General features: G+C 37.0%; 2 protein-coding genes across 4 annotated transcripts; one reads left to right on the top strand and one right to left on the bottom strand.

The window, feature by feature from the left end:
* Positions 1-5,322: 5,322 nt before the first annotated feature.
* On the bottom strand, positions 5,323-8,649 carry atp23 (ATP23 metallopeptidase and ATP synthase assembly factor homolog). Its single transcript, XM_040146965.1, has 6 exons — positions 8,230-8,649; positions 7,943-7,988; positions 7,372-7,453; positions 7,134-7,271; positions 6,123-6,206; positions 5,323-6,030 (listed from the first exon to the last, which is right to left on the bottom strand). Exons 1-6 carry the CDS (start codon positions 8,375-8,377, stop codon positions 5,827-5,829), a joined length of 702 nt encoding a protein of 233 aa, XP_040002899.1. The 5' UTR covers positions 8,378-8,649; the 3' UTR covers positions 5,323-5,826.
* A 6-nt stretch (positions 8,650-8,655) lies between these two features.
* Positions 8,656-15,992, top strand: rpap3 (RNA polymerase II associated protein 3). Of its 3 annotated transcripts, none has more exons than XM_040146935.1 (17): positions 8,656-8,782; positions 9,432-9,592; positions 9,686-9,847; positions 9,938-10,048; positions 10,135-10,262; positions 10,364-10,485; positions 10,568-10,638; positions 10,722-10,856; positions 11,259-11,386; positions 11,661-11,782; positions 12,117-12,187; positions 12,581-12,673; positions 13,860-14,059; positions 14,254-14,437; positions 14,795-14,892; positions 15,140-15,240; positions 15,348-15,992. In XM_040146935.1, the coding sequence occupies exons 1-17, from the start codon at positions 8,698-8,700 to the stop codon at positions 15,431-15,433; spliced, it is 2,058 nt and encodes a 685-aa protein (XP_040002869.1). In that variant the 5' UTR covers positions 8,656-8,697; the 3' UTR covers positions 15,434-15,992. The 3 variants fall into 3 exon arrangements, with proteins under 3 accessions (XP_040002869.1, XP_040002886.1, XP_040002876.1); XM_040146952.1 differs by lacking the exon at positions 8,656-8,782 and adding an exon at positions 8,868-9,236; XM_040146942.1 differs by lacking the exon at positions 8,656-8,782 and adding an exon at positions 8,869-9,218.
* Positions 15,993-16,332: the final 340 nt, after the last annotated feature.

The following is a 16,332-nucleotide window of genomic DNA, read 5'->3' as shown; positions in this document are numbered from 1 at the left end:
AGCACAGACAATAATATAAATCCTCTTACAGGCTGTAAGAGCAGACTTTAACAGATTATCCACTCAAGTTCATTTGTGATCACAATATATAACTACTATTGTTTCTCTGGCAAAAATTAATAAATTTAAAATTGAATTAGGGCCTAAATATGGAGTTGGTCCATATGGCCTTGGATTTTGAAACTAAAGGAAGGACTCGACTTAGGACTTGTCAGGATGTGATGTAGACTTAATTTCCAGATAGGGACTTTTTCCCACAACAAAGGAAAAAGTCTTATTAGCTTATTACTGCATTTAAAAAAAAAAAAGAAAAACAAAACAGTTACATTTTTGGGATATCTACCTGTGAGATTTCTGCCTCCAGCCCTGTAGCCTACAATGGAGGTGAATTCACTTTTGTCAGTGGTGATCAAAGCATTCAAAAACATTCAATAGCATATCTTTCCAGTGTCCTTGTTACTCAAGACATTCAGCAAAACATGCTGCTAACAGTTTTCATAGGAACAACTCTTTTTTTTAAAAAGAAAAACTGTACATAGTGAGGTTGATGGGTTCCCCTCCTGAAGCTCAAATTTCTTCATAATCCTCCAGCCCGAGGAACTTAAAATAAAAAGAGGACATCTTACTAAAAAGTACATCCCTTGCGTCTTCATAGACAGGACAGCAAAACAAAATATGAACCTCTTTCTCGATTCCAATTTCACCTAATTTCACTTTCTCAATTTCACCTAGCTCACACAACAAAGTCTGCCCTAGAGACCTGTCGGTACCTGGGGCTAATGATAGGGTTCCTAAACGTAACTGTGCAAATAGGGGTCTTTGGAACTTGTTTAAATTATACTTAACATATCATTATGTTATGGTTGTAGATGGCCTGACTTTGAGGGGATCATGCCAAAAAGTTGTGCTCAAATTACATAAAAGTACAGTATAAATTATAGTATTTACAAATTTCATATAAAACTCGCATATAAAGTCCCTAATTTGATATTTTGGTGTAAATAAGTAGGCTTTATTAATGCCATCACTACTGATACTGCTAATTTACCCCATAACAAACACCCCCATTTTTGTGCACAAGCTAGAATATAATGTTGCCAAAATAAGGTTACCGTTCTTCAACCCTTTTGATTACAGTGATCATAACCCCCTTTTGGAAAGTAACTCTTAAAACTTTACAACCAAAAAGTCAGAATGAGTATAAGAGACTCTGAAGCAATGTTAAAGAAGCAGAAAGCTGGCAGATAAATAAAATCAAGAAACTTAGAGCTTTTACACAACGTATAATTTGTCAAGGTTGTGTGTAGACTGAGTCCAGTAAAGACCAAAACACACCTAAAGGAGCACTACTATGGCCAAAGCTCCCCAAGAGTGGGACATTGTATTTTAAAAAGCTAATACCAGAATTTCTGCCACTAATATGATAATAAATTAAATAAATAGTTTGACGTTATTGAAAATAATATGCTTTCTTGTTAATGTCTACACTAAATATGAAGCTAACACCAAAAGCCAGTTAGCTTAGCTTAGCACAAAAACAGGGGGTTATGGGTGCAAAGCTACAAAGTGCTGTGAATTCTTACACTCAGGTTTTAGTACAGATAAAAAAGGAAAGATAACATGTTGATTTGTGAGCTTTAGAGGTTCTATTTGGCTGATCTGGTTACTTTTGGACAGAGTGGAACTAGCATGTTTCCCCCATCCCCAGTCTTTGTGCTAAGTAAAGATAGGTAGCTGTTGATGATAGCTTCTCATCTAATTCTTGTCAAGAAAAGGAATAAGTTTATTTCCCAAAATGTCAAACTATTCCTTTCATTCAAATAGTAATAACAATACTCAATTTAGCAAGTACTAGACCTAATGATAGTGGTACAACTACTTCAACTTCTACTGCTGATTTTACAAGGCTAAACTTAGCTAATTCTGCTAATAGCCTATTGTACTACTGCTGTTAATTTTGTTCTTTTTTTTAAGTTGTTATACTTCTTTTTCTCTAAATTGTGGAAATTTGTCCTCATATAGATGTGCTAAGAAATTATGTCAGCTCATAAAATAAGGTTCATGGTGGCCATCTTTAGATATACACTCTTGTCCTCAATTAGCTGAGTAAAATTTTTCTCCTCAGGCTAAAGAACAGGTGACTGGACTCAATATATTTTCTTTGTCCAAGTGTTTCCCCAGAGTGCTGGAGATGGGACAGAAAAATGACCATCTTGGCCAAAGGATGTTGTCCAGCTTTCCCCCAGGTTTTTCCTCTGCTTCTTTTAGTCATTTTCTTTCAAAGTCATCCTAGACCTTGAGAAGCAAATGTGTGTGAGATACTTTTCCCTCTAAAACTCATCAAACATTTCTCTAATAAGATGTATTGTGCAGAAACATGCATTGTCTTCTTCAAGGCCAATAGTACAAAATATCAGTACTCGTCAAATTTACTTAAATAATTCCGCAGTCTCTCATTATCAAATCTACCCTCATGAAGAGCAGACACCTTAAAACTTCACAAAGGCATATGGGTGTCCTCGCTCTTAATTGTCTCTCCATGCTATGACTAAACTTGGCATTGTTCTAATTAATGAGATGAGTTCATTAGTCCTCTCTGGGTTAATGTGTTGTCCTACAGCAGATTAGTGATGGGATTTCAGTGTTGCTGGAGCATCCTAATTAGATCACATTGGTTGCCGCTTGCTTAACAACTTGATTACTTCACCCTATCTTTGCTCATAAAAGGCCGAATATTCACCTGGCACCGGACTCAATGAAATTAATTCAATTATATGTATCAATAAATCACTAACATCTCTTTCCTCTCGAGTTTGGGTTGGACTCACTTGGTTCTGGTAATGAGGATTAGTGGGCTGAAACTCCCATCTAGTGGAATAAGACGGTACTGCAGTCATGAAAGAGGGTTTAAGACTTTGTTATTACTGCTCCACAGCAGACTACTCACAGTATAGCAGTTAGGACATTGATAATGATTCCTGTTGCAGAGAAATACTGCTATAACTACATTTCTTTGCTTCAACATACAATAAGATGTTTGTTTCTGATGTTATGTCTCCCATTTCTAAAAAGCATATCGTGTTTTTACAAAAACAAAATGTTATTGTAAACTTTAAGTAAATATGATATGCTGACTCGTTGTGCACTATTCCTTTATACGTATTTTGTCCAATAAAGCACAATCGTTTCTTTGTAAGTTAAAACATTTTTCGACTTCATAATATTCTACATTAGATGTAATGAGAGGAAATAAAAGCTGGTCTGGATGTGTCTCTAACATCAGTAGTGATTGTCGCATGAATCCTACATTGGAACCCAAAACTACATTGAAGTATGTTATCATTATTTTACAAACAAACACAATTGCTATTTTCACCTTCTTCTCAAGCTTAGCCTATGTTTTGTTCCCTAACAAGAATAATGTACACCAAATTAATAACAAGTAATCTGTATTTTTAAACATTTTACAATGTAATTTCCCAAAGTAGCCTAATTTTTTGGTAAATATAACATTATTTTTAAACAAATGACAATACCTAATTTCACTGCAATATCAGCACTGTTAGCCAGTTTCCCGATTTATCCTGTCTTGTAATACAGTAAAAACATTTTAGTATGTACTGTAATTATTAAATTATTAAATAAGCATAATTTGTCCCTTTTAAACACAAAGTTGTTACCTCCTTCTTCTCTAATATTGTGTGCTCTTCTCTTGCACATACATATTTGTTCTGGTTCAGGTACCAAGGAAGTATTTCAATGATACCAAGTAAATACTTAGAATTGAAACTGTAATATGCATATGTAAGCTAAAGCATTACCAGAATCACTGTATACAGCATACAAACATTTATATTTGACCTTAAAGCTGTTCTAATCAATATTTTTGTCTTAACAATGTATCAAATGACTATAGATGGATCAACAGAAAATTATTATCACTATACAGTTACCCTCAGCTCTAAGGAGCATAGTGGAGCATTTAGCAGCTAAAGAAGATAAAGATAGTTGTTTTTTTTCCCCAGAGTTGGTGCACAAAAGCAGGAGAGTGAATATACTTAGATTTATTAAATGGCCTGAAACATGACTCCAAATTAATTATAATGTTGCTGTGTCTGCCGAATGTTTAAATAAGCAATTGCTAGGTAACACATTTGCCAACAACTTTATAAGTTTATAATATGTGTTTACAGTTTGCTGCGTTTAAATTTGACTGTCTCCCATTTTCTAAACCTCTTTATATTGTTAAAAAAAGGACTATGTGGTCTTGTCCTCTGTAGTTTTTAGCAACTTAACAATTTTAACCATTTTGGTCAGAGTTATCATTCTAGAATTAAAAATGTTAACATGATGCTTATTTTATCAGCTGATTCCGGTATTTTTAGACTGAATATGAGACTTAAATGTAGGAGTCGGTTTGTTGCGAGGACTTGGACTCATGACCCAGTATTCCTTAAATCCTGGCTGCAATTTTGAACTCAGTAGGACATCATGAAATAAGTGAACTAACAAATTCACAACCTTGCTTGGCATGTCTAATTATATCAAATGTATTTAGTAGCTAAAATTTGATATGTGCACAATTCTAGCAATAAGTGTTGTTTTGTATTTCTGTATTTAGCCAACTTGAGTGTATGACATTGCACAAATCCAAATATAATTTCTGTCTTTTGTTTTCTTGTGTTTGTCTTAAATTAATCCCACTGCCTTCAAGCTGTTTTCATCATTTTCTGTTAAGCTTCTAAAACTAACCTAATCTCTTTTGCACGTCCCATCCCACCCACTCAATTTGTTGTTCGAGCCCACACACTTCTGTTTTTGTACTGTTTTCTAAGTAGAGAGTATAGAGATAAGTGGCATATTACACTCCAACAGCAGACACGCCAAGTGACTTTGTGATTATGATGCAGAGGATGTTGTCTTTGAGATAGGCAGAGGTGGAGGAGGAAGGGGGATTATGAGGCTAATTCTCTTATAACTTTCTCCCTCATTAATCTATGCAAAGGGATATGGGATTCTTTCAATGTAGATGTCAGCAATGACATTTTACTGGTGCAGCACAGATGTGAAAAAGGTTGACTGTGTTGTTGTAGAAGAATTCTTCTCACTTTACTCATTTAGTCTCACATTAATTTGAAGGATCCTCTCACAGGATTAAACATATATGTGTTATAATCAGCAATATACTCATCTCTTTTTGGCAAGTCAGAAATTCAAACATTTTGTGGCAAGGTCGTTATGCAACAGGCCCCTCTTGTCCTCAAAAATAACTTTGAGGTACTTGTTTTAAGTCAAGAAAATGTGAGACACAAACACAAATCATACTTTTTCAGAGGAATCAAACTTTAATTCAAATACATTTGATTTTGTTTAATTTAAGCATAATCAGCTCTATTTACAAGAAATAGTGAATGTGGCAACATGATGAAGAGCCAATAGTCAGTCATCAAAGGGCTTTCACAGCAAACACTGATGGACAAAAAGGAAATCTTGTATTTCCTTAAATGCACCCCTTGTTTACCTAAAAACAAATTACAAAAATCCTAATACTAACACTGCAGAGCAAAAACAGTCCTTACAATCCTTTTTTACAGAGTTAGTGTCCAAAAGGTAGAAAATTAAATATACTGTAGCTCCTTCCTTTGCTTTAATATTCCAAGGATGAGTCATTCCCTTAAAATCCTTTCTGAAAGGATATTTTTGTTTTCATTGCAAAGTCATTCTGTTGAGACTTTTCTGCTGACCAAGAACCTGACGCTACCAAGCTCTTGTCAGCATCACTGCCAATCATAGCACCCTTGGAAGTGAAAGGAGAATGTGACGACACTAAAGGTTTGCAAAATATCGATCTCTGTTCTCATAATCTCTATAGGCAAACTTGGCATCCTTCTTGCTGTGCGGGATCCGTCCAAAGGGCGCATGGTCGTTGAAACACGCACCGAAGACCTCGTCAACTATTTTCTCTGCCTCCTCTCGGTTAATTTTCCTCACAGCCAGGATGGAGCGGAGGGCACGGCCTCTGACACATTCCTGTTTGAGAAAATAGAATGAGTTAAGTGCTGGGTTAGAGAGACAGGGCTGAAACCTGCATGTAAGAGTTACATTTATCCCAGTTCAGGTACCTGATGATGCTGCTTCAAGCCGAAGTTAAATCTAGAAATTTCGTTGCTAAAGGAGCAATCTCCACTGAGGTTAGCGGCCCGAATCTGAAACAATTACACACACACAAAAAAACTTTGACTAATCAACAACAAAATGTTTAAGGTCTGAAAGATAATGATTTTTTTTCTTCTGCAACTGTAATTGCATTACTTTTTTGCTCCAACAAAACATTTAAACAATTCAGCTGGAGGAGAAAATTAGTTGTAAATAATTGGGATTTGCAACAACCAAGCCAACCTCCAGTTTCTAAGGTCAAATGCTAACATCCTTTGAATAATGAAACATATCAAACAGTGGAAGAAAAGCTACAATTTTAAGTTATTTTGAAGGACTTCTGGTGACGCCATAAATACTGACTAGAGCACCAAATGTGTATTTAATCCACTGCTGAAAATATTCCCAATAAATGCAGCATTTACTCCTGTTTAAGTAACATCTGGGAAAAACTAGAGTGCCCGGCTGTTTTAGGAAACCATTTAACATTTTTTTAAGAAAACTATAATTTTATGACCTATTTTCAAAGGTTCACATTTTCCGTAAAAACCAGTACAGAGCAGGGATCACCTCCCTTATCCTTCAAAATAAAATATATTTTGAAATTACAATAGTCAGTGAAGGTTAATTGTGGGAAATCTGGTTAAAATTCCTGTCTTATAGCCATATTAAGTTGCTTACTTTAGCACAGAAACAGGATTGTTTCTAGTTTTTGCCTTGTACTTTTGGTCAATTTTGATGTCAAAGAGCAGTAACAGTATGTATTTGTGACTATAGGAGACATCCACTTGCTTCTCTCAGATTAGCAGAAACTAAAACTGAGTCAAAGAGAAAATGGCAACCTTCTTTAACTGGTTTATTCATGACAATGGAAACAAAATGACAAAGGTTCACTTACAGTAATTAAACTGAATCCGACTGAAATCACCGTGGCACATAAAGATATTGCACCCATTGATAGACACATTTTTACTCACCTCAGAACAAGCTAGATGCCTGAAGTTGTTGAACCAGTCCACATGGGCCCGGCAGTGATCAAAGGCGTGGATGAGCTCGTGTGTGACCACTCGATTCATATGGGACTGCTGGTGGATGTTGTTCTGACACAAAACAATCTGCAAGCGAAAGCAAATATCTAACTGCTGACAAGACAAATTATCTTAATCCAGCTCAATCTGCAATATCTTTTTTTTATACTACCATTATCTTTCTTACTTGAGAAGAAGCTGCATCGAAGCCACCGCTGACGGTCCCGTCACAATCTTCACAGGAGAAATGTCGCTCTTTAAATACTTTGCTGTGTTGAGTAGAAAGTAAAAAGTCTTCTTGGTGCAATTTAATCTTTTTACATTGCTGCAACAATAATAATAGTTTTAAGTATCCAAAAAAAAAAAAAAAAATCCAGCTCAAATTTGAATTACTTTTAAACTGTCAAAAGTGTCAAAAGGTCCCAATGTAGTTTTAACACACTGAAATCACACATAAAAGAATAAATTGCAATTCAGATGGCACATAAATATTAAGGTAATATTAACTGCACATGGTGATTTTTAAAGGGACCACTGAAACCGGAAGTAGACATGTTATTTGGAGTATGTAGTTTCAGTTAAGTTTTTAAAACTGTTCATTCAGGTATCACGAAAATTATTATTATTGTTAATTAATAATAGAAGTAGTGTTAGCAGTAGTAACATTTGCACAATAATTTTCGGCCAAACTGTGAAAATTAAAGTAAAAGGTATAAAAATGACAGTACAGGTACCATTTGTTTTACACACATACTAACCATCCTGAACTTTTCATGGCACTGAGAAGGAGTTTGGCATAAGGACCTAAAGGGGACAAAGACCGGTTAGAGCTTAATGTAGTCAGCATTCACTGACAGAAACAACTGCTAGCTAACCCTGAGCAAGCTAACGTTAGCTGCTTGTCAGACAGCGGCTTAAACAGTATCGTTGCACTGGTATTTTAATCACAACCACACGGAAAGAAACTTCTGTATTATACAATGTATCCGCTGTTCACTGTTGCCCTTATGTCAGTCTCTTTAAAATGGTTAACTAGAAAACTCACTAGTTTCCATTGCGAACTGTAACATGACCTGACACTTGTGGTTGAAAGTGAACAGGCTCTCCGCGATGGATCCCTTCTTGTACTTCCCCATGTTCCTCTCCGGGAATAAGTCGTATCCATATTCCCCCTCTTGCTTAGTCTGGTCCATTGTGAGAAATGTTGCGCACAATTTAGAAATGTTAGCATTAATTCCCACTGGTTAGCTACCACTAGCTCGCAAGAGAGGTCATAATTGTTTTGCAGATCACGTGGTAGCTATACGTCAAAGGTAATAAATACATAAAATAAATCATAAATAAATATAAAACTCAAGAAATGCATTATTTTAATGAAATATTAAAAAGTAATAAAATCTTATCTGTTTACAATTAAGTTTAGTTAAAGACTAATATACGGTATAGATCGTCTATTCAGAACGTGCAGACAAGTTGTCAACTTGAAGCGGGTTGTGTTGACCAAAACCAGTCTATGACCAAATCAAACCGAACACCGACCCACAAAACCTGGAGAAGACAGTTCCCAGTACAATTACAACAGTTTTCAACTCGACAAGGTAAATAAGCCTACCAGGGGCCATCTTTTATGCGGACATTTTTTGTTTGAATTTTGTGTTTCGAGGGCTAGCCTGCCCTATAAACACAGCCCGTAGGCTGTACAACGTAATAAAGACATTACAGACTCAGGAAAATGCAATTATACATAGTCCTAGAATAAAATCGATGCTTCTTTAATGTATGGCTTCTTTTGTTGTTTGCAAACATCTTTTACAAACTGACAAGTGAGTTAAAGGCTTTTAAAGTAATATCGACTGTTGCATAGACGATCTTTGATTACGCCCAGCGTAGGATCAGCAGCGCCAAGGCTACCGTCATGGTTCTGAACATATAGAGGAAACAGTGAATAACGACACATTTTGTTCTAGTACTTATCCAAAGTATCTACAGCTACACTTTGTAACGGTCTTTATCAGTCGGGAAGAGAAGTGACAGGTACGTTAAAAGGGTTGGGTAAGTACAGAGTCCCTTTTATTAACTTTATTCTCTCTTAACGTTTGGCGTTTCTACTAGTGAGCTAGCTGCTAGCCGCAAACGCACGACAGTGTGATTCTTGTGTTTTCCTCTTGGCTGCAATACGGACTCCAAGACAACAACGACAGCAACAAGTGTTAAGAATTTATCCAAAAACAAATGTCTTTTTTACAGGGAATAACATGTCAGGGGGAAACAAAGCCATTGAGTTACAGCTTCAGATGCGGCAAAATGCGGAGGACCTGCACAGCTTCATGAAGGAGCTGGAGACCTGGGAGACAGACATGAAGAAGAAGGATGAGGCGTTGAGGACAGGAAGACTCCAGGAGGTTCAGGTTTGTTCTTGCTGTATATGTTCGTCCACTTCAGGAGCAGGTAATGTTCTGGATATTCTTCAGGTGTCAGCATCTTTCTGTAATGGGTTGTAGAGGAAACTCCCACCTGTGCGCAACAAAGACTACAAAACAAAGATAAGGGAAAAGAAGAAGAAGATGGAGCCTACTGGAAATGGTGACATCAAAGCACAAGACCCCAAACAAGCATCAAGGATAAAAGCATACGACTATCGATCATGGGACAAGTTTGACGTGGTACCAAACGCATTCTTATAAAATATACTAAACATGATCGGTGAAGTTGTGGAGTAGCTGACTAAAGATTTTATGCTTCTGTGTGCGCAGGACAAGGCTCTGGCAGAGATGGATAAAGAGGAAAGTCCAGCAGAGTCAAATGATTCGGATTCAGAGGAAGCTGCAGTTGATAGGGAGAAAGCGCTTGCAGAGAAGGAAAAAGTAAATACTGCATGAGAAGTACCGAAATAAATTAAAAACAAAGTGAAAATGATTCCTTTTTCCTAAAATATTTTATTTATTTTCAGGGTAATAAGTTTTTCAAAGATGGGAAGTATGACGATGCCATTGAATGTTACACCAGAGGGATGAGTGCGGATCCTTACAGCCCTGTGCTGCCCACCAACCGAGCCACTTCCTTCTTCAGACTCAAAAAGTAAAGCACAGATCATGTGGCTGCTGTATTGTGCTGGTACCATGTTGGGGACATTTTTTGTTTTCTTCCCCATTTAAATTAATGCAACTTTGCTCTTGTAGGTATGCTGTGGCAGAGTCTGACTGCAACTTGGCGATCGCTTTGAACAGCAATTACTTCAAAGCGTATGCACGAAGAGGAGCAGCACGGTTTGCACTGAAGAAATATGAATCTGCATTAGACGGTGACAAACAGATTGGAAAAAAGATTAGATTGTCTCAATCTTAAATGCATTGAGGTAATAACATGAATCTGTTTCTGGATAGATTATGAGATGGTTCTCAAGCTCGACCCCGGGAACATGGAAGCAAAGACTGAAGTGAAGAAAATTAAGGAGGTGAATTTGAAATGATCATTTTGGGTCAGCCTAATTTCTCAAATCTTCTTGTCTTTTTGATCTTTTCCACTTGATGGTTTCAGGCCCTCGGACATGAGGCACCGACTGCCCAAAGTGAAGCCACACAGCCACAGGAGGCTCCCACAGTCGACCCTGAGCAGCAGAGACTGATTGACGAACAACAGAGGAGGCAGGAAGCAGTTCTACAAAAAGACAGGGTAAGCTTTGCTGTGTTTTTTGCCACTTATGCTGCAGTGTCCCAGTTGGACTCATCAGCTCGCATGTCAGAGGCTGGTAAATTTAAAATGTGCCACTATCAAGAGTAATTTTAATGTTCTGAGAATGAGAATTTGTTGTCTTGTATTAAGTCTCAGTTTGTCCACAGAATCACTTAGTTTGTGAGGCGTTAGTTAGTTAGTTAGTTAGTTAGTTAGTTGCTTGTGCAGTGAGTTTGTAATTCATCATGTAGAGGCTCACTGCATTTCAACATCCGCCAAAGATAGATTTCAGCACTGTATGGGGACAAAGGGAAATGTTCAGATCCTGATATTCCTCAAATAATCTGTTTATTTGCATACACTCTTCCCAGGTGTTTTATGTTTTCTGAATGTGCCTTTCAGGGGAATGCGTATTTCAAAGAGGGGAAGTACGAAGCAGCTGTAGAGTGCTACAGGCGAGGCATGGAGGTAGACAGCATGAATGTCCTTCTTCCCGCCAACAGAGCCATGGCCTTCCTCAAGCTGGAGAAGTAAAAACAATACCATCATTTTTGTCTTTACTAGAAAATAAAACATCATTTCAGGTTTTCTTTTTGTTCCTCTATAGAAGCAATATTTCTGGCACCTTTAAAATCCGACTCTTCAAAAGTGGTCAATATCTGCCCTGTCTTTTTTTCTAACTCTTATTACAGTAACAAACCAAAAAGAAACTTATTTTTAATTGCAGAAATATTGTTTTACTCTTAAAAAACAGTAGGATACTTATTACAGACCTTCTCCTTTTACTTTTTCTATTTGTTGCAGGTATAAGGAGGCGGAGGAGGACTGCACTAAAGCCATTTATCTGGACACTACTTACTCCAAGGCTTTTGCCCGCAGAGGCACAGCCAGAGTGGCTTTAGGGAAACTGGAAGAGGCCAAACAAGGTGCTGTACAGAACAACACTGTCGTCTAAAGGCAAACAGCAGCAACAGCATTGTATCTTTTTATTTTAACTGATAGAGGTCTAGAAAGCTGTACCAGATCTAGCTGTCTTCTTCCTTATAGCTGTCTTCTGTTGGTTTCATTTTCATCTTTTATTTTGTTGAAAAATTGGTTGTAGTCAGGTCACAATTCTGTATATTTTCTAATTTATCTCGAACTAGACAAGGAAATATTCAAAAAGAGTTGAATTGCAGTAAAATAATGAGAACAAGAGCTATTGTTTTTATGTATTAACTGTTTTCTTGCAAAAAAAAAGTCTTTTTGTGTGTGCCTCAGATTTTCAGGAGGTCTTGAAACTGGAGCCAGGGAACAAACAGGCCTTGAATGAACTCCAGAAGCTCCAGATTGTACGTTTCAAGATCCAGTTATTAGTTCAAGTGCACATAGTTCAGTAAATGAAAAATATCAGCCTGGAAAACAAAACAGGAAAGTAATTATAGAAGAAGAAACATTGTTTACAAAGCGCTCTGTTCATAAGATTCACTTCTGCGTTATACAAATACTTTTTAAAACTCTTTTTACTTTAACCTTTGCATTCTTTGCTGTTGGTTGTTTGTAATGTTGTGACCTAGAGAAATAAGTTTATTCCTCTACTGTGTGTTTAGTCCCTCTGGTTAAAAGAATCTGCCTTTTTATAATAAATTAAATTCCAATCTAATGTCTGGATGACCTGCACACACATCAGACTTTATATGGTTTGATCTTCTAGACTTCACATCTCTTTCTTCTTGTGTTGTTAGGACCTGGGTTTCAGCGGAATTCTTCAAACAGAGGACAACTCACAGAGGAGAACAGTTCAGCCGATTGACAAACCAACACATCTGCGTTCAACTGTGAGTTGCTCGTTTTCTTTACAGATAAGGGCTTAAAAAAAGCGCCTCTGCATTTTGCTACACCAAAGGCATTAAAAGTAAAGAGTAGGCGTCTGATAGTAAAAACATCGACATGATCTGACTGCATTCCAGGTGAAAAGTTTCAGGTAGAAGCAAGATATCGATAAATGGAAGAACGCAGTTTCCAGCGAATTGGGGAATTTTGGTCGAAAATCAACTTGTCAATCCATAGCCTTATGGACAATCTCTTAGTCTAATTTGTCTTTTAAGTAAAAATACAAACACACAAAATACCGACTTCCTAAATTTAAACCTTTGCTTGCTTTTCTTCATTTCATTTTGTAAACTGAAAATTATTTGTTTTTTTGGAATGCATGTTGGAGAAAATGAGCAACTCGAAAACATTACTTTTGTAATTAGCACTTGTCCTTATATTTGACTAAGGCTGCAACTAACGATTATTTTTAGGAATGATTAATCTGCCGAACATTTTCTCGATTGTTTGGTTTAAAAAAACAGCTTTTACATTAAAAAACAGCTAAAGACTTCCCATCTAATATTTTAATTAATATTGGGCGGCTGTTGCTCAGGAGGCTAGAGCAGGTCGTCCACTAACCAGAGAGTCAGTGGTTCGATCCCCGGCTCCTCCATTTTGCATATCGATGTGTCCTTGGGCAAGATACTGAACCCCAAATTGCTGGATGTATCATCGGTGTGTGAATGTGTGTTTATAGAAAGCGCTGTTTGTATAGAAAAGCGCTGTATGTGTGTGAATGGATGAATGTGGGGAGTAGTGTAAAGCACTTTGAGTGGTCAGAAAGTAAGACTAGAAATGCACTACATAAGTGCAGTCCATTTACCATTTACCATAATGTCCTACAGCCCAAAGTGACCTCAACGATCATCTTGTTTTGTACTACCAATAGTCCTAAACCCAAAAATCAAAGTGAGTCAGCAGTGAGTTTTGTCTTTATAAAACTTTACTTGTAAATAACAGATAAATTAAAGTAACATAAAAATTGTCTCCCCCTCTTTACAAGCTTGAGTATTATTTGTCCAGCTGGTGGCAGGAGGGACATCAATGTAGATTGAAGATAAAGATTGATAAACAGTGTGTTTCTTGAAAAATATTTTTTAAAAACTGAATCATCATGTTGTCTGATTCTGAGCATCTGATACTCTTCAGAAACCTCTGAGGAGGATTAACATTCAGGAGGTCAGTGGAAAGGCAACGTCACCTGAATTGGAGTCAGGTGGGGCCAAGTCCTTTGTCCGGGAAGTGGTGAAGGAGACCGAGGATGGATCCTCTCCACTGTCGACGTCACCCAGCGCCAAGATGATCAAAATCGAGGTGATAGCAGATGCCCCCTTGCACGCATCAGATCAGTAAGTGCCACTGTCTGATTATTGGTTAAAACCATTTGACAATATTAATCATTACCTTTTCCATTTCATAATTTTGATTATTGTATTTGTTAGTGCTTTGCAGACATGTTAAGAACACAAATTGTGGCCTTGTATTGTGAAATTTGGTATTGATTATTCCCACCCAGTAAACAGATTAAACTTCTGTTCACCAGACTTTTTCCCAGCAGACAGACAGAACAACCAGCGCAGGAGGATACCACTTATCCGCCTGAACCGTCAACCAGCTCCTCCTCAGCAGTAACAGACCTGCCTTCTCCACCCACCAATAGCTTCCAGATGGAGACTGACCTCCGCAAGATCGGAAAGCAGCCTGAAGTGATTTACAGATATCTGAGAGTGAGCTTTGTGTTAGAAGATAACAGTAACAGACAGTGTTAATTATAGTATAATTATATGTTGCCATCACCACATTGATTGTCATATTAAAAGTGTGGGAGTGGATATGCAAAGTAAGGGGACATTTTCTATCCTGGGCAGTAGACTGGATGTTTATCACAATTTTTTAGAAATATAATCTTCATGTGTTTCCCAATTACCATGTTATTCCAGTCTGATTTTCAGATTTGATTCAAATAAACAGCAAATATGGCTTGAATCTGAAATCATAAATTTAATGGATAAGATTTAAAGACAAATTGTAATACTTATTATAGAAGTATAGAATTCTCAGCCTTTTTGTGTTTTGTTTTGCAGCAAATCAAGCCTGAGACATACATAAAGATTTTTCAACACTCCCTTGAACCTGACATTCTCAATCAGATCCTGAAGACACTGCATAAGTTCTACATAAAGTAAGTTTTTCATAAAAATGCCCATAGAAAAAATATGTATATCTGAACTGGTTTGGTTAAGTAAAAATTGTACATTTTTTTTGAAGAAATACATTTTTTTAGTTGTATTTCAGCACTGCCAAATTTACGGTTAAAGGAAAAGGCAAACCAAGTGCTTAAAAAATACAGGCAGGAATTAAAAAAGGCATTTTTCCTGATGAAAATGTGTAGTATTACACTGTATATATTAAGATCAGCTCTTGTGTAGGAATGAAGCGTCGGCGGTTACACTGGAAATCCTCAGCAGTCTAGCAAGCGTGAGGCGCTTCAACATGGCTGTCATGCTAATGTCGCCCCCAGAGAAGAAAGGTGGAGTTTCTTTGATGTACTGTTACAGATGACTCACACTTTCATTGTATCTTTTCCCCCCACACATTACATTGTGTTGATAATTCCTGTACTTTTCCATTCTCTAGTGCTTAAAGAACTGTTTGACTTCCTTCACAATGCTGAGCTGGAAGAATCCTCTGTTACAGCCTTACAGAAGAAGTACTGCATGTGACTCTCATTTTAGGCAACAGACTTAAACCTCAAACATTGAGAACTACTTTGGTTTTAAAGCAAATTAAACAATTTAGTTATATTCAATACTGTATAAACTTTGATTAACGTCACTTCCATAAAAATAGCAGTGCCACAAAAAAAGAAAGGCATCCTATTAAATCCTTACAAGGCACTGAATTGTGTGGAAGCTGGAACTTGGTACGCAGACAGTGTTGTACTGATGCTCTAATGATCCTCTATGAACCTATCATGTTACAAACATACTGGTTTGTTAACATGGAGCCAGATACCTACATCTTATAAGGGAATATACCCCAACTAGGAGGCATGTCCTATCAACAGAAGTGTGTAAGTATGGATTGGTCTCTGTGAGTACTCTACCCAATGTGAATGTTCCTCTCATTCCTAACCCTGTCAAAAAAAACCTGACACTGCATTGGCTAAACCTGTTTAGACTATAGAAAACACTTTCAGTGATAGAGGGGTTCAGTTTGAGATATAACTGTTCAGATACAGATTCTGGAAAACTGAACTACAAATAAAGGTGTATTTTGTAATTTTTGTGTGGGCTGTTAGTGAGTCAGTAACTACAAAAGTAAACATTGTTTTGAATTTAGCATTACTTAATTTTAGATGTATCACATGGATGATAATTTAACACTGGGTAATCAGAAACAGTACAATACTTCATTATTCACTATAATAGTGCATATCATTTGGCAAGACAAATGGCCATACATTATGGAAGAAAATGAGATTAACCTTGTGTACTTAAAACCCAGTAATTTGTTACTCAAAAACACAATCCACACATCCCTTTTCTATGCCGATCTAATTTTGTTCAGGGTCAGAAAGAGGTTGGAACCTGTCCCAGCATGCATTGTGCTAAAGGCAGGG

Source organism: Xiphias gladius, chromosome 2, assembly GCF_016859285.1.
Source record: "Xiphias gladius isolate SHS-SW01 ecotype Sanya breed wild chromosome 2, ASM1685928v1, whole genome shotgun sequence".
Classification (NCBI taxonomy): domain Eukaryota; kingdom Metazoa; phylum Chordata; class Actinopteri; order Istiophoriformes; family Xiphiidae; genus Xiphias; species Xiphias gladius.
The sequence above is the reverse complement of the archived record's forward strand: the minus strand, read 5'-3'. Positions and strand labels throughout refer to the sequence as shown.

Bases quoted from the DNA above. Each gene is read 5' to 3' on its own strand.
- atp23 (XM_040146965.1), bottom strand. From the start codon at position 8,377: ATGGACCAGACTAAGCAAGAGGGGGAATATGGATACGACTTATTCCCG. The intron at 7,454-7,942 runs GTTAGTATGTGT...TACTCAACACAG, and splicing joins GCCATGAAAAGTTCAGGATG to CAAAGTATTTAAAGAGCGAC. The intron at 6,031-6,122 runs GTACCTGAACTG...TTTCTCAAACAG, and splicing joins GCTTGAAGCAGCATCATCAG to GAATGTGTCAGAGGCCGTGC.
- rpap3 (XM_040146935.1), top strand. From the start codon at position 8,698: ATGACCAAATCAAACCGAACACCGACCCACAAAACCTGGAGAAGACAG. The intron at 11,387-11,660 runs GTAAAAACAATA...TATTTGTTGCAG, and splicing joins GCCTTCCTCAAGCTGGAGAA to GTATAAGGAGGCGGAGGAGG. The intron at 12,188-12,580 runs GTACGTTTCAAG...TTGTGTTGTTAG, and splicing joins AACTCCAGAAGCTCCAGATT to GACCTGGGTTTCAGCGGAAT.